Source organism: Odontesthes bonariensis, chromosome 24 (assembly GCF_027942865.1).
Source record: "Odontesthes bonariensis isolate fOdoBon6 chromosome 24, fOdoBon6.hap1, whole genome shotgun sequence".
NCBI lineage: Eukaryota > Metazoa > Chordata > Actinopteri > Atheriniformes > Atherinopsidae > Odontesthes > Odontesthes bonariensis.
Window position 1 is genome coordinate 15,159,936 of NC_134529.1, and position 24,394 is coordinate 15,184,329.

The window sequence follows — 24,394 nt, forward strand, 5'->3', positions numbered from 1 at the left end:
TGGTTCTGGTCCTGATGGAGGTTTCTTCCTGTTAAAAGGGAGTGGTTCCTCTCCACAGTCGCCTCAGGCACGCTCAGGACGGGAGATTGGACTGAAGAGAAGTTTTGTTGCAATCTGTTGGTTTCCTTAGCTAGCAAAGATCTTTGGGTAAACGCCCATCATACAATATTTTCATTGACAAATGGTTCATGACTTGCACCTGATCTCATTCAACCGTAGAGAAAAAAAAAAAAAACTCAGGTAAACAGCCACCAACTATCCTCACTGACTTGGTCTCATCACACGGTTAGAAAAGCAGACCATCGCCTGTCAGCGGTGACTGTTCCAATAAACCAACATCTTAAAGAACAAAGAGGCCAATGATGACATGAAATAGATATAAACATCAAATGTAAGTTTTTAATATTTTGGGCACATCAGCAAAAACCTCCAGCTTTCAACTTACAAAATACTTTTTTGAAAAATAATTCCAAAACAACACATGAAAAGGAAACGAAACAGAAGATGAACCTACAGAAAAAAAAAAACAACAGTTAAAAAAAGCTCCTCCACAGTTTGACGCGTTGACCGCCGAGCTTCCGCTGGACTCTCTGGACTTACTTAGCTGCGAGACAGAAAGAAGTTCATTAGTGCCGTGAAAAAAAAAAAAAATCTCCAACATTTCTTAACAAGCTTCACATCAGCCTGATTCTTGATGACTTTTTCTTTGATTTTATCTAAAAATAATTTCACAATTAGGAGACGCAGACAATGAAAACGAATGGCTTTCTCTTGATCATGAATGAAAGCGTTTAATTGGGTGAAGCCTTGTTATGTAGAGGTTGAGCTGAATCCTTGTGGTTTGGTGGAGATTCTACAATGTAAAGGATTCCTTTATCCACAGCCTGAGAAAAATTCTGTCTTTGTGAAACTAAATACTGTGTGATTTTTATCTGATGTACGACCATCTGTTCACCTGCTCTGAGCTTTAGTCCACTTAAGAGCGTGTCTCGGCGGCACAGCTGTGGTTGGATGGTAGAAGGTACACCCGGCTCGTTTGCACTGCGTCGAAAAGCGACAAAGCTGAAGATAAGGGGAGAAAAAGTCAGTTCGGCAACAAATCCCCCGTGTAACAAATGGCTTTCGTGCTACGTGACACTTGTGTTTACCTTGGGATGATAAAACGAACAGTCCATTTTCTTGCACTCTGGGAAGAATCGACACACGGTCGTAGTTTGTACAGGTTGCGCTGCTGTGAACACACAAAAAAAAGAGTTAGATACAAACTAGCAGAAAGTTGTGTGTTCTGCTGATTTACTCCAGTCCTAGATGTAGCTTAGCCTCCATTTTCTATTCTGTTTTACGAAAAACGGGACTTAACTGTTGGCAGCTTGATTGGAGTTTCAGCTGCGTTATATTTAAAGTAGGTACGTGCTAACCTTAAACGGATGTGAGAATGGCTGAGGAAGGTGCTAACTAACACCTAATTTATCTCAATAGAACGTATTTTATCCTGGCATTCTAGTTGCAACATAACAACCAAAAATCTTTTTAATGCCACCTTTTTTTGATTATTGGTGAAAACGTCTCAGTGCAGTATGAGTAAAAAGAAAAGCCCAGCAGGACAGGCAGTACGTGTTTACCCAGTGAACGATAAAGGCAGTGAGGGGTCACCTGGTCTGGGTGGAGGAGCAACAGCGCTCCTGCGGCTGACGTGGGTGAAGGGACAGTCTGGCTTGGTACAACGGGCATCGTATTTACAATTAGGATGCACATACAAGCATTTATCCCCAAACTTGCAGTTGGGAAAAGTCCTTCGGAAAAATAAAACACACACACAAAAGAATCGTGATTAAAAGGATTGAATCCCCCATCATTTGTACCGTTTTTAACACCACTCCTTACTTGCACTGAGTTGTCGGGTGATGGTACAAACACTCATCTCCACTTTTACACACTGGCCAGAACTTGCAGCGCTCCATGACCTTCTGTTTCTTCCCAGGGACGGTGTCCTCCTCAGTCATCTCAATGTCTATCCTTTCATCTGTCAACACGGGACACAAGGTAGAGGCAAATAAAATGACTAATGCACTGATTTACTAACTGTATTTTGAAATCCGGTTGATAAATCGAGTTTTATCTCAGGGTACAGTAAAGAAAAACTCTGCTGAGACCCCACCTTCTGATGAGGCGACTCTTCCTTGAAGCCTATGAAAGATGCTGAGTTTGGACTCTCTATGGACATGGCCAGATAAAACGGTGTCCTTTGTGGGCGGTCTCACATCATCCAGCTCCATATCTCCGTCTCCAAGGTTGCCCATCGGGCTTGGTACCCCATCTAATGTCACTATGAACTTGGGACTGGCAGAATCACCCCCCTCTCTACTAGTGTGAGACAAACATTGGAGAAAATGACAATCCTACAGTGGAACCCATCTATCCTCATTGATGAATGGCTAGGTTGAACAATATTTGAGTACAATACTGGGAGTGTACCTGGCCTGGACAGTGCGAGGTAAAGCAGGCTGGACTGGAACTCTAAGAGGAGATTCTTCCATCAGTGGTCGACTCACTATGAAAGAGCGCGTATCGCATGTCTTTGGCTCACAGCTGGCGGTGACTTCCCCACCTGGAGGGATGACTAATGCAAAAATGTAAAGCAGGAAGTTTTAAGCAGATCTGAGGATTCTGAAGTTGTTTAAACATTTTTTTTAGGGAGAAAATCTACCAAATGTTCAACCTATTAGGCCCTGAAGCTCCCACTAAAAGTGACAGAATAATCAACATTCATAAAAACCTTTATTTCATCATCTGGTGTAGACAGAAACTTTGTCTAAAACTGGCAGACTGAAGCAGAAATACTCACTATATTCATTCTGCTCTCTTCTGTCACTGTTCTCCAACTGAAGGCGTGAAGCTAACGATCTGGTTGGCGCTGGAAGGAAAGCACAACATAAAAGCATCACCTTAAACAGTGAATTTGGCGGAGCACATTAAAAGAAGACATTCCAAATAATATTTGATAAGTTAAAGCCAAGTTAAACTTTCTGCACACCTGTCGCTCTGGAGGGAGGAAGATCTACAGTGGCGTAGGCCTGGTCCCTGGGGGCCAAGCTGTGAAGGTGCTCCTGGACAAGCTGGATGGCTGCAGTCATCTCATCACTGCTTGCCAGGCGAGTGCGAGGCGCCACAGGAACAGTCTGTCTCTGCGGCACTGCAGGGGAAGGGCAGATAAGAGGTAGTGATAAGTGATAACTTCATGTCCTGAAGTTAAACCACAGCGTGTTCAAGGCTTAATGCACAACATACTCGTTGGGTAGGTTGTAGTTTTGGTTATCGAGTCTTGTGCCTCAGAGATGGCCTTCAATATCAGATTTCTATTGGCTTGCTTGGCTGGTGGGAGAGTAGGTCTGAAACGATACAAACCGCAACACTGTTAAAATCAAGGAAAGCATACAAAGGAAGTTACAGCCAAAGTTACAGCCATACAAAGGAATACAGAAGATATATATATATATATATATATATATATATATATATATTTATTAGGGCTGGGACTTTAGCGCGTTAATTTCGATTAATTAACTACACACATATTAGCGCGTTAAAAAAAATAACGCATTTTAATCGCACACTATAATTTTTTTTATTTTTTATTTTTAAATACAGACGGATGGAAGCGTCGACAAGAGCGTGGTTGTGTGCAGATTATGCAACAAGGAATTCGCGCATCACCGCAGCATATCAAGCCTCAAATATCACCTCAACGCTAAACATGTAGCAGCTAGCGTGGAAGCTAACGGGGGCCCAACGCAGCTTAACATCCAAGATTCTATATACTGTGTTTTCATGCATGCTACATTCAGATTTCAAATAGGGATATGTTCTGTGTTTGTTGAAATATTGTTGAAAATGTTAATTTTCTAAAGGATAAAGTATATGCGATCAATTAATTTCAAAGCCTGTAGTTAACACGATTAAAAATTTTAATCGAGTCACAGCCCTATGTATATATAGGCAAAAATCTTAAATGAGATGTAAGGTGTTAAAACTGACTTCCGTTCTGGTTTGGACGGGAGGGACACTCTGCTGGACAGGCCTCGGCCACTGTAACTTGTCTCCTCTTCTTCAGCATCGTCGCTGTCTTCGTCTGCTGCTCGGTTCACACGTGTGACAGAACTTGCTACCGGTGCCTTTCGCTTCCGTGACAACTCTTCTTGCTGTGCAACACATGAATAACAACATTATTATGGGGCCCTCATCACACCTTTCTAATATGTTGCCAACAAAAACTGAGCATAATATGCAGAAATGATTCGTGTTAAAAAGAGGCCCTCCCGGCACCTTGCTGGATCCAGTTCTGGAGGTTCTGCTGCTCCTGCCATCCTGCTGCCTCATATGAGACGATCCTTCAGTGGGTCGATACATGTCCACAGTACTTACTGAGGTAAACTTGCTCTGACCGGGTCTGTAGATTTCAGCGGTGGGCCTACTAGCAGCACGGCGTAAACGACCGTGGTTGTTGCCAATTTCAACAGGTTCCTCAGCAATAAGATCATCATCTATATCTGGTTTGATGTCGATAATAGCCTCTGAGGGGAGGGGCTCCATGAGGGGCTTAATAGTTGAGGTAAGTCTGGAGGAGGCCATGTCTAAAGCATCTTTCCTGTTAACAACGAAATGAAGAATATGTTTTTTAAGATAATCCACGTGTAAACTCTGTGATTCAGAGTGCGAGTACAATTTTTTTTTAATTAACCTGCTTTCATGAGCAGAACTGGACACGCGGGCTTCAGTCCTATCAGATCGCGAGCTCGACACTGTCAACACTTTCAACTCGTCTGCTCGTCCGTTTTCACCTAAAGATGATTGATTCGTCTCAGCAGCAGTTACAGTGTCAGACTCCAGCTGGCTGAGGGATGCAGGCTCTGAAAGAAACACGCAGTCAAGTAGGAGAAGAAAACATGAAATATATATAATTTACAGGACAACATATCATTATAACAGACAAACTTGCTAAATGATAAAAAATAAAAATGCAGAGATCCTTAAAGGCTTTTATTAGAGTCCGACTTACCTCCAGCAACAGATCTTAATTTCTCTAAGACACCATGTAGCCTGAAATAAGCCAAAAAATTAGGGTTAGAATAAAAAGGTAGACGTTATCCTGTTGCAACCAAGAAACTAAAAACTTTGCTTTAATCGTACCATGCTGTGAATTTAGCCGTGTTGTTTCCGAGGAAAAGTGAGAGATCGTCAGTCATCTGTTGGGCGGTTTTCTTGTTTGCAACCATTACCATGATATAGTCTGGGAGCTCCTCATCTGCAAGTGAAAACACATAATGTTGGATTGCATCACACACCATCTTTTGCCCAACAGGAACTGGTTGAGTTTATTCACTTACCAATGTATGCACCAAGCTCTTGGAGTTTGCCTTTGATAGCAGCCTAAAACACATCAATGGCACATGTAAAATTAAGTCATCTGTACAAAGCATGGATAGCATGCTAGCCGTTATCATTCACTACCAAAAATCTAAGCAATAAGTATGAGCCGACAACATAGCAACCCAAGAAGTTGCCGTACATAAAGAAGTCAGCCGTTTGAACAAGTTATCAAGTCTAGAATCAAACCCTCGGCCTTGTAAATCATAACAAATGATATTCTGCTTGCCTGAAACGGTCAAGCTAGCAAGCTAATGAGCTAGCAGCGTCTGAGTTACGTTAACGTAAACCAGGCAGACTTTTCAAACTTAACCAGCATTGTTACTCACTCTGATCTTCTTGCTTATTTCAGTCCCAATTTCCATGTTTGCTTTTTATATTCAAGTAATTTAACAAAGAAATAACTGTTTCTACAACACCACTAACCAGCCAGGGAAAAATAATGACGTAGATCACGTGACTGCCGAAGGTTACGGAATAGATACGAAAAACGTTTACCGTAATGCCCTTAAAAAAAGAGAGAAAAAAGAAAGAAAAAAGTTTAACCGACCTGCATGCAAGTTAAACGCAAAACGTGACAAAGTAAACCCAGGAGTTTTAGGCAGATATAATCATATATAAGGCAATAATAGAACAACATTACTCTTCCAAAGGTCCAGCAACCGGCCCCCTCAGTTCTCAGTTTACATCTTATCGTATCACATAACTTGTGTTGCTTTTATTTATGAGCATGAAATGGTCACCATCACTTCCAAAAACCAAGATCCCCCTGACTTCTTTCTGCCTCTGCTTCTGTCCTGGCTTAGAAGGTCCATTTTATAACCCCGACAGGCTGACTTCAGAACTCTTGAATTTTCTCCACAATCCACACAGATTTTTTCACACTTCTTCCACATGGTTTACATGTAGATACACAGATACTTTATTGATAACACTGATAACATTGCAAATAGTTTAATCGGGGCTCTGAAGGTCTTTGGCGAATGATTTGTAGCCTTTGGAATGTTTTTTAGATCCTTTCAAACAGTTTTCGTCTTTACCATTGTGATTAAAAAAAAAAGGACAAATCAATCCCCCTTTATGCGAAAGTGTGCATCATTTCTTGATTAAATTTAGTGAATATTGTAAAACTAAACACGTTTGTTTCATATTTTTAGCTCATTTAAGTTGATAGAGCAGATAGGCAGAAATAATTGTATCATGTATCTATGCCTCTAAGGCCAGCTGACCTGAAAACTACTTAATGAAAATAAGATTAAGATTACTTTTATTATCATGTTAGCCAGGTGCCTCACAAAATTACTCTCTGCATTTGACCCATACAGGTTGAACACACACATACACACAGCATTTGAGACAGATCCCATGCACTGGTGGGCAGCCACTCACAGCGCCTGGGAGGCATGGTACAGTATCTTGCTCAGCCTTCCGGTTAATCCACTCACCTCACCTTTGGTAACCTAAAGTCACTAAAGGTGAAACTAGGCCCCAGTGAGATTCGAACTCACGACCCCTGGTTTACAAGACCAGTGCTCTGACCCCTGAGCTATGGAGCCTGTGTGCTAAGTAATAAAAATAAAAATTAATACATTTACATAATTCAACTGATCTGCAAATCACCCCACATCCTTCCACAAATAAGGCATTCATTAAAAAAAGTTGTAAGGTGTAATGTCAGTTAATTAAATCTATAGATAGTCTGGTCATGTAACGTTGGATTGCATCACACACCATCTTTTGCCCAACAGGAACTGGTTGAGTTTTATTCACTTACCAATGTATGCACCAAGCTCTTGGAGTTTGCCTTTGATAGCAGCCTAAAACACATCAATGGCACATGTAAAATTAAGTCATCTGTACAAAGCATGAATAGCATGCCAGCTGTTATCACTCAATACCAAAAATTAAAGCAATACATATGAGCCGACAACATAGCAACCCAAGAAGTTGCTGTACATAAAGAAGTCAGCCGTTTGAACACATTATCAAGTCCAGAATCAAACCCTCGGCCTTGTAAATTAAAAACAAAGGATGTCTGCAAATCTCCCCACATCCCTCCACAAATAATGCATTAGTTTAAAAGTTGTAAGGTGCAATGTCAGTGAATAGTCTGGTCTATCTAAAGTCAGGTGAAAATTAAGTGTGGATTATTAAGAAGATGTTTGTGGTTCGATGGAAAAGCAAACATTAAGATTCAAACTAAATGCTGTATCCACAAGATGGCACAAGAGACTTCAGTATGCAACGGTATGTAACAGTATGCAACCCTGAATCCACACAGCCAAGGGTGTATCAGGATTCAGTTGGTTAGTTTTATGCTGCAAATTGACAAATTACTTTGTATTTTTTTATTTGGATGATCTGCTCGGGCACCATTTAATTCAGAGGGATTTAATTCAATAAATTTGTGCTGTAAATTTAGGCGAAAAAAAACAAAATAGAACAAAAGGTGAGTGAACCTCTTTGGAAAATGTTTTGTTGAAAAACTTAACGTATGTAATGTCAGCACTCAAGTGTCGAGTTTTACTGCATGTGTCTATGACTTTCTAATGTCCATAGCTGAATGTTTTCACTCAGCAATTATTTCCTGTTTTGCAGCCTTTCAATGCCAACCAACAATGACGGGAAGGATCTTGCCTGCAGTCTAGACAAACGTCTAACACGTTCTTCATCGCAGCCGTCTGCTTCATCTGTGTCTGCTTTGTTTACAGTTTTCATCAAAACTGATGCACAAATTGTTGAACACTGACTGTTTATCAAACTGCACATTTGTGTCAATTACATGAAACCGAACCCTGAATTTTTAAAAACAATCTGTATGAAGTGATTTCAATTCCACTTATTATTATCACTTCTGTGACATCTTTCTTTTTTCTAATTTGCAGGTATAAAGGCGCTTGTGTGCTAATACATAAACCTAATATTCACTTCAGTAGTTGTGCACACCGAAATTTACTGTGGTTTCCATTCATGTTCAATGGTAAACTGGAAGTGTGAGGGGAACGGCCCTGCTGTCTGCTCTCAGTGAAGGAAAGCCTTGAATGGCCTCAGTTGCAACACTGGAAAGTGACTGAAACAAATTCAGCTGGGGGCAGAAAGGTGCTCAAGCTCATTGTTGTTCATTTCACTACTTAATTGGATCACGGGAGAGGCAGGACCTCTGCAGTGACCCATGTAACAATAGTCTTGCAATAACATCCATCAGCAGAGTCAAACATCCCTTGTACTGTACCATCAGCCTCAGCCAGTCTTCCGCAGGTTGTCTGCTGTGTGCTCTCCAATGTTTTAATGTTTAGGTCCCTGTACTGTATGTACCTCTGCTGTGCTGTGTGCTCAAAATAGTGTATTTCTTTCATTGTATTTGTCACCGAAGCGGAATGATTATCTACTGAAACAATAGGAGAAAGGCAGAATGATGATGAGACACAAACTACGGCAAACCTTGTGAGTCTGGATACCTCCGTTTGTTTACTGTGTGACTCTTAGCAATGATTCTCAAAAATCTTCTTTTTTTTTTTTTTACAGCATGGATGTAATTTGCACGGAAATTTTCAAACCGACCACTCGCGAGACAAAAGATAAGAGTGCTGTGTGAAAAACACTTCTGAGAAAAATCTATGTTAATTCCAACAGCAGCTGCTTCGAGTCACTATCTGCACTGTATGCACATGGCCACAAATGAGCTTTTCTGTGGCTGGTATCGGTCTCCCTGTCACACCTACAGAGGACTGTGGTAACTGTACTTCCCTTTTCTTTGAAATGTCATGAACCAAAAGACTTGAGTTGTGAATCAACCGAATAACGTCTGCAAAGTCTTTAAACCACATGTGCAATGATGACGATAGTCCTGAAACCAAAACCTCTTCCTGGACCAGAAACACAGTGAGGCTCTGCAACATTCATCCTCTAAAACCCGGAGAGAGCAAAGCTCTTCAGTGTCACATTACTGTTAAGATAAGTCAAGATCTTGCCTTGAGGCTGGAAAGGAGCAGAAAAAAGGAGCCAGGGGTGGGAGGTTATGGAGGAAGGCTTTTAGAAAAGACACGACTGGGGAGAATAATTCATTGCACCTGCTCTGACAATGTCCAGAAACCTTATACTGGTTTCCCTGAACAAGATGACACATGCATGAATGAGGCCGCTAAAGCCGGGTGCCAGCATACAAACACTTTATACTGTGCACACACACACACACACACTTTCTTGCCTATGGCCATACAGTGGAACCGTTGCTCAACTTTTGTGCACAAACACTGCGAAACAGAGGAGATGTCAAAAGAGATTATTGGCTTGCAGAAAAATAACAGCAATAATTGGTTAAATTGGTGTGTACTAATGTGTTCAAAGGACAGCGCAGCATAAGACTACATCCAGATGTTTGAGAATTAATCCAGTTTTGAATGGCAAAAACTGGAGTGCAGTCTTTAGCCATTTGTTTGGACAGAAAGTGAAAGCCTATTAGGATTTACAGCTGGCCTAAGCACTGCTGCCAAACCTGCAGCAAGTTGAGCTCAGTGACTTAGTGGGTCAGGCTTTCCAATATGACGAGTCAGTTTTTCACAGCTGGAAAAACTTTCAAATATTTGTGTTTTGCAGGAGTGCAGGTCAAGGATGGATTTGGTATTTAACTACATATTTGGAGAATAATACAAAAAAGTGGTTGGCACATCTCTGCTGCAATCTAAGGAACATTGCGACCTCTATAGCCTGCATTACCTGGGCTTCTGGTGTGAGAATGCATCCATTTTTCAATATTAATTGACCCTAAGGGGAGCAGTATAATTTCTAAGGACTAGATGTTTTCTCTCTATCATTATTTGCTTTCTTTCTCTTACAAAACCAACCACCCACACAGACTGGCAATGTTTTGTTAGGTTCTTTAGAAGATTTGATCTTATTAGCAAAACCCCAGTCTTTCTATTGACATCCATACAAAAATATGTAAAGAATACATGGATTTTCTGGATTAAATGAGGACAGCCTTCAGTTGCCAAACTATATACCAGTCTGATTAGCTGCTCAGATAATGGATTTCTCTCTTTTTAAAAAAAAAATATGGATTCACCTTCAAGCAAAAGAGTTTAATGAGAAGATTGATAGCATTCTCATGCCTGTTTGATTCATATAAAGCTGCAGCCCTCAGCTTGGAATGGCAACAGGAGACAGCAAGCCGAGCCCCATCAGAAGGTAACCAGATCTGCCTACCAAAACCTCTACTGCTCACTAATTACTACACTACTTCTTCTTTGTTTCAAATTGACACATTGTGGTCTTACTTTGGGGTTATGTGGCTTTCTTTATTTGCAGCTAGTAACTTTAGACACATCAGAAATTAAAATGTTGAACCTGTCCTTTATTAGTTCAGACAAGATTATTTAATTTCCATTGAGTCATTCAGAAACGAGACACTTAAAATGAAATACATTAAGAATGAATTTTTGGAAATAGGATCAATTGCATTTTAGGTCCAAATTGCATTTAGTTAAATGATGGCAGACAGAAGTTTTTCCAAGTTTTTCAAACTACTGTTCGGTGCTGAGTTGTCAAAAGGGTTAAAGGGATATTTTGATAAAAATTAAACAAAAGGTTCCATGTAGGGAAATATATGTGTACTTGACAAAGTTTTTGTCTTCCTTTTAAATCAGTATATTTATTTTTTTATTTAAAAAATTACAAAGAAGACTCATCATTGCTCACTCTTCAGTGTTCACATAATTCTGATTAATCCATGAATTATGCTTTTGTTGCAAGGGGGCTTATTCTTTCTTGTTTTTCTTTCACTGTGGTCAGAGAGATGTTATTGAGACTAAAATCACAAATGATAACAAATCATTTGTGATTTGGACAAAGGGACACAATTTTCAGCCCAATTGTAGCACAGACTCCCCAACATCCTTTTCTAACTCATCATGGTGCCACTGCTTTGCCAAGTGTGTAAACTCCCCCATAAAAGCTCTGAACCTGCTGCTGGATCATACTTTTTTAAGCTAAAGAAATGGAGGCACCATTCTGCATTTGTTTAGCACGAGACAGTGTCTGACAGCAGATGTTAAGAGTTACATGCCACATGTTGATGGCATGTTGATGGCATGATGTAGTCGGCGCAGAGCTCCAACAGAGATTAGGCGGTAGATCCGGGCATTGATAACAAAGACCTGCAAGGAAACTGTTGACGAAATCCCTCATGGAAAAGTGACATCTGGGATAATGTTTTAATACGGAAACCAAGAAACAGCTTTTCGGATAAGTAGAGCATGAGTTTGTTTGAATGTGACAATAGAAAACCCACGAGAAAAAGGGCATTACCTACAGTGAAACATAGTGGATGTTCTATCATGCTGCTTTGCTGCTGGAGGCGTTAAATGTCTCAAAGGAATGATGACATCAGAGAACTGTATTTTAGGTAAATGTGTTGATGCCAGAAAAGAAGCTCTGACGTCTTTTAGCAGCCAAAAGCCTAAATAATCCAAAACAAACACCCGACAATACAAAAGAGTTGTTGAAAAGGAAAATGTTGTTCTCAAATAACCACCAATAAATTCTGACCAGAACCCCATTGAAAATGTTCAGAGAGAGCTGAAACTAAAAAATAAAAAAAGGGTCTCTTTCAATCCCTAGAGAGCTTGAATGCACAGAAATGGAAGTTACAAATGCTACCAGCAGACAGGTGCAAACACATCTAGATGGGTATCAGCAACAGGCTGTCATAATGATTCCACTATTATGGAATATTACATATGATCAACATATGTAGTGGGAAATCTAGGGGTGCCGATAATTCTGATCAAAACTGTAAACCCCAATGTACTGCTTTATGCTACAGGCACAATTCAAATGTATTTCACTGCAGATTTGATTATGAGCAAATAAATGAATAAAAAAGATTATTAAAGCACATATTTTCAAAGAATGGAAAGTCCAGCAGACATAATCATAAGAAGGATGTTTACAATGTTCGACATCAAATATATATCAAAGTACAATGTCTTGAAAACAGAAAGCAAACATCACAGGGTGACTGCCAATTCATATTGTGCTAAGTGGGCACAGGCACAAGCAACACCAAGGCTCATAAAAAAAAACATGAGGTACATCTGGCATGTTAATGTAGGATGCAGCATTTCTGGTCATTTTGAGTACTCATGTTAATGAGACCTGACAGGAAGACAGACTCTGACAGAACCGCATCTAATTTACATAACATCCACATTCTGTACAATGTCAGTTTGAGTTTTTTCTTTTCTTTTTTTCTATTTCCTGGGTGCCTTTGTCTACTAAAGACGTTGCATTGAGGCCACAGTCTAGTTAAAACAGTAGTATGATCAGCGTATTGATTTAGGCCGACAGTAATAAAGTAAGCACAGTCTTCTCTAACCTTGATTTGTGGAAGGAGTCCTCAGGGTTAACGCTGCCCATGTGTTTCTCTCCTTTTTTACTACTTCTACAAAAATAGTTCAAGCTTTGCTGCTTTTGAATCCCCGCTCGATTCTCTCAGCTGTTGCTTAAATTTCTATTGTCAAAAAAACCAAAACGTGCCTCAGATGAACACCAGATGATCACCTCTGATATGTTAGAACATTAAAAGCATGTCAGCTTTTCTTTCTCAGACATGCATGGGCCCCAATACCACAACCTTGATCATTTGTTAAATCTGTGGTACTCTGTGTTGTTTGGATCTTCTTGGGCAGTTGAAGCCTGTTAAAAAAAAAAAACTAAAAAAAAAACCTTCACAGCTTGGCATGCCTCGCTAAAATGTGCTACAACCTCAGATAATTACATTCACAGCTGGTTGGCTTCAACAAGTACATTTGAACGAACAGCATATGTGTACGGCGAAGAGTTTTCCTCTGAATCGTGCACGTTAGGAATAGAGATTCCAAACATTTTACAGACTGACAGAAAACAACAGTCTGGGGGGGAAAACAACACTTAGAAAATATATTCCCATAACATTATCATCTATAATGTGGCAAACAAAACTGTTGAAACTTGTTTTTTTGCTTTTTTCTTGAACAGCGCTTCTATCACCTCTCTTACATCAAAAGCACAATAGGTACGGGCTATTTCAACAAATAATCTCCCCATAAAGGCAGAATTAGGAAGTTCATAAGCTATTGATAAAGTGAGCCTTGGTGAAGGGGCTCACTGGTTATGTGGTGGAGCCAGCTGTGCGCCTGTTTGGCTTTAATTAGAGAATTAGCAGGAAGCCGAGCTGTGTTTTTCATCAGTGGACCAAAGAAGGTGGAAATTTTATGATGAGACACCACATGTGGTTAAGAAGAACTGTTCAAATATGATAGTCATTGAAAATCTTTCAATAATTAACATTATTCTTTTGATTAGACTTGGAGATGTTATTAAGCTTCAGGACAGATAATTAGTTTTCATTTATTGCATCATTATAATGGAAAGTAGTCTGCTAATGCTCAATTTACTGCCTGTGAGTTGAGTATCTTTCAGTTTCGCTCTTGTTTCTACTTTGGAAGAATATTCACCGCTGTCGTGACGGATTATTTATTCTATAGTTTATCATTCTCTAAAAATAATGTTCTTCTGTCCTACAGGAGCTAATACTGAATCACAAGAGATGCACCTACACACACAAAGAGGACTTTTCCTGCAACAGGAAATATTCATTTAGACAGTTTGTGGGTGTAAAGTTTCTCACTGTGAGTGACTCATTGCAAGTACTCAGAGACTGAGTGCTGTTACTATCCTTAGCTGTAAGAAAAGCTGCTCATATCTTTTATTGTATGAAAACCTGTTAAAGCTCTACATGCACGTAAATAACCACCCACTCCACGTTTTTCATGTTGAGCACCACATTCCATAGATATTAGAGCTTATAGAATTTATTTATTCAGTTCCAATCTAGCACAAAGTAAGATTTCTGTGCCTTTTTGGATCCATTTGAATAGCATGAAAGTACAAAAATGTAAATTCCAAGGAGAAAGCAAGCAGGAAACTGCTTTCGGGACGAGTCATCAGGGCTTCTCTGACATTGTGAGTTCACTGCTAAAGTCAAGGTCCTCAGCCTCGTTGTCCCGGACCTGAGCCATGCCCATGTACGTTATCGGATTTGTTCTTACTCTGATGTCACATACTGCCTTTTTGTCATGACCCGTTAACATAACAAATCAGTGCAGAGAGAAGCCTTCAGCGTCATCTCGCAATGGTACATATAGAGAAATGATACTCTAAAATTATAACATAATCTTTTTCTAACCCATATCTATGAGTCCTAAATAAATTCAACAAGTTTTAGTGCCAAGAAAATAGTGTTGCCCTAATTCAACCAAATCATTTTGATGCCTGAAACTAACTATACATAACCTCAAAGATTCTGCCTAATTTTTGTCCAGGTAATCTCCAATATCCACATGACATCATTATAATCTTATTTTCTTGGGAAATGGGTGAACTAAAGGATGAGCTACATGCATTTGATATTCATAGCTGTTAGTCTGACAAAAGTGGTTTAGTAGAAGCGTTCTGTCTTCAGGCGGCCTGCCTACCCATGGGTGTACAGTCATTATGCTCTGGTGACAGGCTGATGCACTGCCATTTCAGCAGTCAGTTATCTTCATTCAAACAGCAATTAGAAGAGATTGAGACGTTACGTTGTGCAAATGCCCAGCAGATGGATTTGAGCTGATCTGGAATCCTGCAGATGTCGAGGACTGTCCAAACAACATATGGGCTAAAATGGTCGTTTTGTGGTCATGGCCTCTAGGTCTGAACTATGACCTTGTGCTCCCAACTTATCTATCAGCACCCTCATTAACACTGCTCCATTTCTGCACCGCATCAGACCTCCTGCCCTGACTCTTTGCCAAAGGTGGGGGAAGGAATTGTTTTAATTCGCTGTTTTCAGGAACCTAAAATGGTATTTCAACATTTGTTGAAACTTGACTTTTGTTGTTGATATAAATAGATTAAATAAATAGTTAAATGAAAATGGAAACATTTGGAGGTGTTTTTGGTACACGCAAAGGCTTGCCACAGTGTAATTAGACACTCCTGCAAGGATGGCTGCTAAAGGCGAAAATAAAGCTCAGGAGGGTGAAAGAGCAAATTAAATATAAGTTTTCAGTCTATCATTTAAGCCTGTCTGTCAGCACTTTCATTGCCCTGGTACCCTCAAAAGCCTGCAGCTATAATTACGTATCTAGTCTGATGTGAATGAGGAGTGGCCTTAGGTTTCCAGCTTAATTACCTTTGTGTGAATTTCCCGGCTTGTGTTACTGCATGAATAAAGCTGTCAGACACACTACTGGACAGGAGAGGAGAGGCCAACGTTGAAGAACTGCACTTGGATTGACAGGCTTGTGGGAGATCACGGGTGTTAAGTAATGAAAAACAGAACCCGAAAACAGAAAAGAAAGGCTAGTTTACTTGACTTGCTGTTTGGCTGATTTTATTCCTTTATTTTTTTAAGTTGACTATAATTCAATGACACAATTACATTCATACATGCTGTTACAGAAAAGTCAGCTTTTTTGTTCAGCTAAATGATACAACATTAATGTCCTTCTAATCACAGAAAGACATCTCTCTGCCCTGTATCCATGCTGTTTTGATGACATTTTTCCAAAATAACTCACTAGTCGTCCTCAAACTGACAACACACATTACCCTTTGTGGTTTTTGAGCTTTCGCTGGCCCGTTTTTGATAATGTCTACCAAAGACTTTCTTTGCAGCTGGAGCTGACAATTAGGACCACGGAGTATGCTCCTACTGTTGTCTTTATTACTTTTTCCAAGTCTTGTGCTCTAACAGAAATACCCCGAGGGACGGTCCCTGCAAGTTCTTCAGCCTAATTGAGTTTAAGGGACTTCAAAATGGGAATTCCTTCATGATCTTATTCCAAGTAATCCCAGTGTTAAACCAAGCCTCAACACCCGGCTGCACATTGATACACAATTAAAAGCACATTATTTTAACAAGGTAATAATGTGAAAATGATTGCCTTTATTAAAGGGAAATATCACTCACTGCTTTTGGTGCCAAAGGTGCCATCAGCATTTGAATTATGAACAAGGAAATCTCCCAGCCTATACCATTCAAAAGAACAAAAGTTTGTAAAGCAGAGGCCAAAACTCACAGTAAAAAAAAATGATGTAGTTTATAGCCCCATGAGCCATGAGTTTCGGGTGTGCTTTTTAGTGTATAATTAGCAGACCAAAGGACACTGGACCTTGCTGCTCATTTTTTTTTCCAATCCACAGCCAACAAATCCTTCAACTGAAATGGTTATATAAGTTGTTTGTTTATCGTCTTGAATAAGGCTCATAAAGGCATAAAGTGCCCCCCCCTCCGAGCGGCAGAAGGGAAATACAACTCATATGACTATTTCCCCATCAGAGCAGATGTCATTCTCAAGGGTTTTGTTTGAGAAGTCGCAACGTCCTCATAAGGAGGATGGGTGGAGGGAGGGCATGGGGGGGGGGGGGGGGGGGGGGGGGGGGCAGCTAAACGCTGCGCTTTTCAATCATGGGCCTTTGGGTCACGTGAGATCAAGACTAATATATGTTCAATCAATAACACAGCAGCACTTTATTAAAACACTTTTCTCACTTCCTGGTTGGGTCGAAACAGCAACACTACTTGTTTAAGACACAAAAACACAATCACAGTGAAAAATCATTATTTTGAACTGCAACAGTCAAAATCATGCATGCCATTTTTAACCTTCACATGCAGTTACTGTACTAAATTCGGTTCAAATTTGAAGACAGCCCTTTGAGCATTTTCATTCATTATCAGCTGTCTTAATTACGGAATAGAAAACTAACCCCACACACCGATGAAAAGCTACCGGTTTCAGTGCTGCTGTGGAGCTTTTACTTCTGTAGAAAAAAACAGCTCATTTACTTGGTAAAAGGTTTTTCGAGGTCAGGTTCAGTTTGAGAGTCTTACATTGGAGACTGTTTTGCCTACCATAGGCAACGTGAAATAAGTCACAATTGTAAGTGCACCAAGTCTCCATCCATTTCCTTCTTTTAGTGGGTTGTAGAAGAGTCTATTCCAGCTGACATTGGTTGATAGGTTGTCATAAATTCTGATTATCATCATTGTTACTATTGTTCGTTTAACAGGGACGGTGTACACTGAAATATATATTGCTGTAAATGTACCAGAGTTGGGGTTTTTTTCTGGTCTTTCACAGGGTGAGCAGAGAAAAACAGAAAACCATGCATGCTCAATTTCAAAATCACCAATTAATAGAAAGTTGTCTTTAGATTGTGGGAGGAAGCCAGAACATCCAGAGAACAGGCCTCAGACATCCAACAGTGTTGTGTCTCAGTTTGAAACAACTTCTTCAAGAAAAAGTCTGACTATCTTTATGATGCGGTTCTATGCTAAAACTAGTTCTAACGGTGTGTTAGAGGCATCTTATTAAGATTTATTTTTAGAAAACAAAGAAGAGCAGATTTATAAAGCTACTGAGCTTCAAAGAAAGTTTTCATTTAAAGAATCTCTTCATTGGCTGACAGGAAAGTAAAAGGCAACTATTATGATATCAAACAAATAATCAAAGTTAATTTTCAAGCAGAAAGACCTGATAGGATTAACCTAAATTTTTTTCTATTCACAATAAGCTGATGTGTCTGAACTGGAGCTGTTGTTTCTTACTCTTGATTCAGTTATGATATTATTACATTTGTGAAACTCATATAAAAACATATAAATCTGTTTGAATCGGTTGGCTTTTGTATGCATGTACTTATGAATCTTTGCAAATGTTCTCGTGTTTGTGTTAAAGTTCTGTATGAAGCCAGTCTGCTCTGTGTTACTGACGTGAGTTGAAAGTTCACCTTGAATGCAGTGTGAGAACGCCTCGGGCTGCTCCCTGGAGAATCTAACAACCATCAGGGGTCATTGCTTTGTCTGATAATTACAGAGCACATACTCTGCAGCTGTATGAAACACGCCTGTGCAAAACACGTAGTTACAAGTGCATTTATCATACCTGTCATGAATACGCCGGCTGGATTGCTTACATTGTACTTTTACCTGTGTGAATTTCAGTTTATGAAATGTCAAAAAAATCCACTGCGCAATGCAAATTATATGCCTTCCTCCATCCTACACGTGCATTTGTTGTCTTGGAATGTAACCGGAGAAGCATTGCTTGATGTTTTCAGTTCTTATCTTGTTTTCTTTGCTTGCCATCACATTGTGGGATTACTCACTACACCATATGTGAATATTTTGTGTGTAGTTTTGGTTTTCTCATACCTGCAATGTAGAAAAAAAAAACTGTGAAAACAGGGTGCCTTATGACCTTACTTCTCTTTATTCACCGCAGACACATGGGGTCTGGATCAACATACTGTGGATCCTTGATGTAGACAAAAGTGAGTCAGAGGAGTCATAGGAAGTCATCACCACAATCTGGACCCAGTCTGGGAACAACAGAGTGAGAGAACTCATTGTATGCCTCCTTCCTACAGAGGAAACAACTGTCAGTTGCTATTCACTGTATTTTAACCTCATCTATCGACACTGTGCCTCAGGGCTGTAATATATGCGTGTAGGATGACTAACAATGGCTCCAAAAGCAGATTCACATCTGCACGATTTCCTACCTGAACTTTGGCATAAAGACAAGACTGTGATGGACTGATGACTTGTTGCATTGGCATCAAAATCCCCTGTGATCCCGGACATGATACCATGCATGAGAGACTGATGGATGGATGGAGTTTAAGGATAGATGGATGAATAGACAGAAACCAAATAACTAAAAAAAGCACATTTCTTTGCTAAATAGAAATAATATGTTATACAGTTAGTCCAATATTCATCTAGATCAGATTAATGGGGTTGTTTTTGTTTTATCCCAGGTAATTATTGGTATGTGATAAATAGACACAGAGATTTAATTAGGTTTAGGCGTGAACGCTACCTATTTGATGATAGAACATTTGACTTTACCTGAAAAACTACATTATTTTCTATTCTGCTCCTGATGACTGAATCACCGACCCTTTCCCAGAAGTCATCATTGCCCAGGATGAGATGCTGGTAATTTAATATGTTTGTCTGACAGACAGATGTGAAACAAGCATGACTTCTTCACACACTACAGTCAGTTGATCAGAAGGTTGTCGTGTCTATAGACACGGCAGATCATTTTAACATGTTCCTCCACCATACAATGGAGCGTAATGCTTTTTGTGTATTTTTGGAAAACCGGCTTGAGTTTGTGCAGTGCAGTCCAACTTAACTCAACTTAATGCCAATTTAATTTGGCATTCTGAACAAGGCCACAAAAACATGACTGAAAGCTTCGGTTGCAGTTGCTCAGAGCAGTTAAATCTGATCTTATCTATATTTTATGTAACTGACAGGTCATGTACCTATGCGTAATATGAAAAGTTACGCTCATAGTGACAAATCCAGGGAGAATCCTCACCTGCCTGAGATCATCACATCTCGTAGTTCCCTCTCAGCTCTTTCATTGAAGCCACTTGTACCTGCTGTCTGATTAACACACTCTGATATCTAGCAGAAGCCAGATATTTCTCTCAGGAGTCAGAGGAGAACAAAGAGAATAATGATGAAAAAACAACAACAAGTTGGGGGTTAGGATAGTACGAATATTGTGCTTGTTGGGTGGCCAAAGATAGGAAACTATTACCACATGTCCACAAAGTCTTAACTTCTTTGGCATATAAAGGAATGTGTTCATTCGTATTTATCCGTAAAAGCTCTATTTGTTGTTTCTCAACTTGCAAAACAGCTGTCGTTGAAAACAATACTGGACCCCTTTAATTACTGTGAAAGACCTTGAATCAATCAATTTAATGGAAGGAACTCTTGAACAGTTTGTTGCTGACCCTCAACCTTAAGAATAACTTATTAACCGTGTCTGTCCGGGTGGGGATTGGTGTGTTAATGTTTACATTACGTTTTACATTATTTGTTCTCAAAAGCCTTGTACTAAAGCGACCCTTGATCTTTATGATCTTTATGATAATTACCGTAAATGTTAGGTGTTACATACATCCACAAGCGCTGACGTTTTTCTCTCCATGACATTCTTAATTACATTCATCACAATGTAAAAACCATAAGATATCAGTTGAGTTGGGTGATTTGCAGTTATTCTGAAAATATGGAAATTTTCTTCAGTCAATAAACAATCAATTGGCAGATCTCTTGCCCACCTCACTAACATTAACAACATGAACCATACTGCTGAGCCTTCCTTTTATCATACCGTAAAATGTGTCACAGGAATAGAAAAAGCAGTCAGTCTTGAGCCTGCGGTGTAAATCCACCCTGACAGGACTGCTGAGATAGCTCTGCGTCCACGGCAACGCTCAGAGAACTATCTGCCTCCCCGTCCACTCGGCAACAAAGCTCTTCAACCAATCAGAAAGCTCAGAAGGTGGCAGGCCCGGGCCAGGTCTTCCTTTGCTCTCTGTCACTATGGTTGCTGTGGCTTTTTTGTTGTCCTGAGAGAAAAACACGGAAATGGAAGGAGATTAAGATTGCTCTCATTCAGGGAAGTGCAGGAAAGCTTTCATAGACCTTCTACATAAAACCCTATGACTTTTATATATGAGCAGAGAAATGTAGATTATAACAGGCCTCCTGTAAGCCTCTGTGAATGTGGAAGTTTATTTCAACTACGGCGTGCAGATAAATGTGTGATTTTCTGTGGGTGCCACAATGAGTTTGCACCTTTTTTTTGTTTTGTGGTTAGAGTGGAAACGTGTGCATCTGTGCGTCTACATTTTTCTTGACATTATAACCACAGGTAGACTCTTTGAAAATGATAATATACTCGTGTAATCCCGAGCATGCAAGTTTTCTCACAAATTGACATTTTCGCGTCATCTGAATGAAGATGGTGTAGAAGTAGGATAAATAGAATACCAGGAGTGATTGCAAGGAATTGGTGTTTGTACAGTTTGCAAAGGGGACATTCCGATGTGCATCACAGTCATGCAGCAGTTCCTTTAGTTGCACATACAGAGTAGCACATACATTCATTTTTAAGTCAGACAGTGTTGTTGTACTTTCATCGTAAATTGTATTGATGCTGAGTGACTAATGACTGAAAGTCTGCTTTTTCCATCATTGCACTCTGCTCACAATTGATTTTAAAACCTCCCCTTGTGCTTGCTTGAGGAACTGGTATTTGCATTTTCGGAGACTAACTGTTAACCAAGTACTTCTCCTCAGTGAGCCTAAGGTCTGTGAGTAGTTAAATATCTTTGAAAAGAGACAGCCAGTCACAATGGATTTATTGTGTGTGTATCCTGAGGTGACCTCTATTCTCCCTCGGTGTGTGTATTATTGCTGGAGCCTGCTGGAGTCCATCTGAGTGTTTGGATTTGGTCGCCTCTATCCATGCCAAGAACAATACTCCTTCCTCTTGCGGCCTGGCTATTCTGCTGGCACCGCTTCACAACTTCACTCTCACATAGAGTCTTGGCATTGCACCCAACCGATTTAGATATACTGTGAAACAAAAAAACAAAAAAAAAGACTACATCCGCTTGTATTATAACCATTATTTCTAATAATCAAACATTTATTCATATCTTTGATTCAGCCAAATTTGTACTGAGAACAGCTGGTTGTGAGCTTACTTCAATTGTCACCTTTTGCTTGCCAAAGCTGACTTTTCGTGACCCGATCTGACAGAACAAAGAGAGAAAACATGTTTTTCCATCTGCTTAAAGTTTTCTAAAAGGTGTTAGGTGAGAGTCACGATGAAACCACAAGTTGTGTGCTGGAGGATCCCATGTGTCTTACTCCACAACCCACTCTCACAGCAAAACTAATATGCAAACTTAATTTACTGATTCGTATCCAGGGACATGATTATCTATGTTTTATAATTACATTTTTACATACAGGAATACATAGTCTCAACATGGATCACTCCAACTTATGTAACAGGCATCAGCATCTGCAGAAGAGCTCAGAATAACTTGGTGTTGGAGCAACTTTTCTTTCAAATGTCATTTATGGGTTTAAGTTGCCGTTTCATCCCAGTTTTGCACATTACAAGCTCTTCTGTAAAGGGAAGGGATGGGGTTAAGAAAACATCATAACTTATGTTAAAACAGACACTAATAATGTACCGCATTCCTGGATGACTGGTTTAGTGTCCCCTTGGTGATCCACAAGTCCCACTGAAATACATTGCTTTGAAAGTCATCCTGGATGGCACATAAAAATACATAACTCGTTTCCATCTGCATGACCGCAAAGTTCACTGATTCATGGCCATTCAACGTTGAGACTGGGCTGACCTCAAAGCTCAGAAACACTTGCCTTGCTTGGTTGAGTTGTTCTAGGTGCCTCATAAACCAGCTCATGTTCACATTTGATGAACCCACACCTGGATATCCAACTAACCATTTGGATTAAAGAGTGCACAGTTATAACCCAAAGTGCAAACATTATAATTATTTTGACCAACAAGTTTTCATGCTGGTTCCTGGGTTGGGTTTGACCTTTTTTTAGGTGAAGGAAAAAGAAACACTTGGTCTGGAAACCAGTCAGGATGAGTTTTATTGCAGCCAAGCAATTTTACACCCCAGCAACCCAAGGATTGTTGACAAAGATGTTGTGTTTGGCGAAGTCGTGTGTTAGTCCTAACCATAAAGCCTGTTCTGCAAAGGGTTTCAATCAAGGACCCATTACTAGAAAAACTGTAGTGTGAATTTAACTGTATGAATTTAAATAGTTCCTCTCTCTTTCTGGCCCTCCAGCCAAAAGGCCAAGTGTGCTCTGATTGGTCAGTTTTTCATCAGAAGGTGCAAGAGTGCTAGACAGCTGCTAACTCTTTGTTAATCAGGAGTGGTGAGGGGAATGTCAAAGAGCATACCTTTAAAGAAAAAAAAAACATGTATAGTTGCAAAGCTGACAACTTCTTCTCTTTAGTAATAACCAGGGAGTGATCTCACAGTCAGACACATTAAGACAATCATGTGTATGAAGGGGTTGCTCAACAGGAAAACTGTTCTGTGAAGTTCCTCCCATTGCGTGTCACTGAGTAGATGTGATCAATTCACGTGAAACATATGGGTTACCACCGGCACACAAACTGAAGACAGATATCTATCCTCCAGCATCCATATCCAGACAGTGTGGGTGATGTGTGAAATATGGTATGCCAAACCATGTCAGCTGCTTCTAAACTAATACATGCTGTAGTTTAAGTAATGCAATAACCATTCGTCACAATTCAGGGTTTTATTTAGTGCAATGTTTTCTTTCTGTCTTGGGTCAAGCACTGTCAAAAATCCCACTACTAGACTTTAAAGTTCTGATGCTGGTCTATAAAGCTCTGAATGGTCGAGGACCAAAATACATCAATGACCTCCTTACCCAGTATAGTATGAACCTTCCAGACCCCTCAGGTCATCTGGATCCGGTCTTCTATCAGTTCCCAGAGTCAGAACCAGACATGGAGAAGCTGCATTCAGCTTCTATGCTCCACATGTCTGGAACAAACTCCCAGAAAGCCTCAGATCAGCTGAAACACTCAGTGTGTTTAAGTCCAGGTTGAAGACACAGCTATTTTCAGCTGCATTTGAATAAAGCTCCAAATCTGAAGCTTGAGTTTCAAAACTTAATCTCATTTTAACAACTGATTTTATCTGATTTTATCTATTGTTCTTATTTCTCTCTTTTTTGTTTAAAATTTAAATCATGCTTTTTATTTCTACTGTTTTAATGTATCTGTAAAGCACTTTGAATCACCTCGTTGTTGAATTGTGCTATACAAATACACTTGCCTTGCCTTGCCTTAAATATGATTATATGCACATCAGAATTCATATTTGTTTGTTTTTTTTCCAGAAAAAAGAAAACCTCGAAAAAATCCTCCTAAAACCTTGCCCTTGTTGATCTTTAACACAGAGGTATTACACATTTGGCTTGTCAAATGAGCTTGGTTGTAAATTTAGCTTATATCCCTCAGCTGGCAAAACATCT

General features: G+C 39.8%; 1 protein-coding gene and 1 non-coding gene across 4 annotated transcripts; both read right to left on the minus strand.

Annotated features, from left to right (window-relative positions):
- Positions 1–379: 379 nt before the first annotated feature.
- zc3h14 (zinc finger CCCH-type containing 14) lies at positions 380–5,883 on the minus strand. Of its 3 annotated transcripts, none has more exons than XM_075459389.1 (17): positions 5,754–5,883; positions 5,385–5,427; positions 5,188–5,302; positions 5,057–5,097; positions 4,739–4,907; positions 4,423–4,645; positions 4,036–4,199; positions 3,289–3,389; positions 3,035–3,193; positions 2,846–2,914; positions 2,476–2,620; positions 2,159–2,364; positions 1,885–2,023; positions 1,654–1,793; positions 1,149–1,231; positions 956–1,062; positions 380–604 (listed from the first exon to the last, which is right to left on the minus strand). In XM_075459389.1, exons 1-17 carry the CDS (start codon positions 5,787–5,789, stop codon positions 601–603), a joined length of 1,944 nt encoding a protein of 647 aa, XP_075315504.1. In that variant the 5' UTR covers positions 5,790–5,883; the 3' UTR covers positions 380–600. The 3 variants fall into 3 exon arrangements, with proteins under 3 accessions (XP_075315504.1, XP_075315503.1, XP_075315502.1); XM_075459388.1 differs by having other exon boundaries at positions 2,159–2,361; positions 4,324–4,645; XM_075459387.1 differs by having other exon boundaries at positions 4,324–4,645.
- Positions 5,884–6,907: 1,024 nt separating this feature from the next.
- trnat-ugu (transfer RNA threonine (anticodon UGU)) lies at positions 6,908–6,980 on the minus strand. The gene has a single exon. It is a non-coding gene; the product is annotated as a tRNA-Thr (tRNA).
- Between the last annotated feature and the right edge of the window lie 17,414 nt (positions 6,981–24,394).

Bases quoted from the DNA above. Each gene is read 5' to 3' on its own strand.
- zc3h14 (XM_075459387.1), bottom strand. From the start codon at position 5,789: ATGGAAATTGGGACTGAAATAAGCAAGAAGATCAGA. The intron at 4,908-5,056 runs GTAAGTCGGACT...TGTTTCTTTCAG, and splicing joins ATTAAGATCTGTTGCTGGAG to AGCCTGCATCCCTCAGCCAG. The intron at 4,646-4,738 runs GTTAATTAAAAA...CGTTGTTAACAG, and splicing joins AGTTCTGCTCATGAAAGCAG to GAAAGATGCTTTAGACATGG.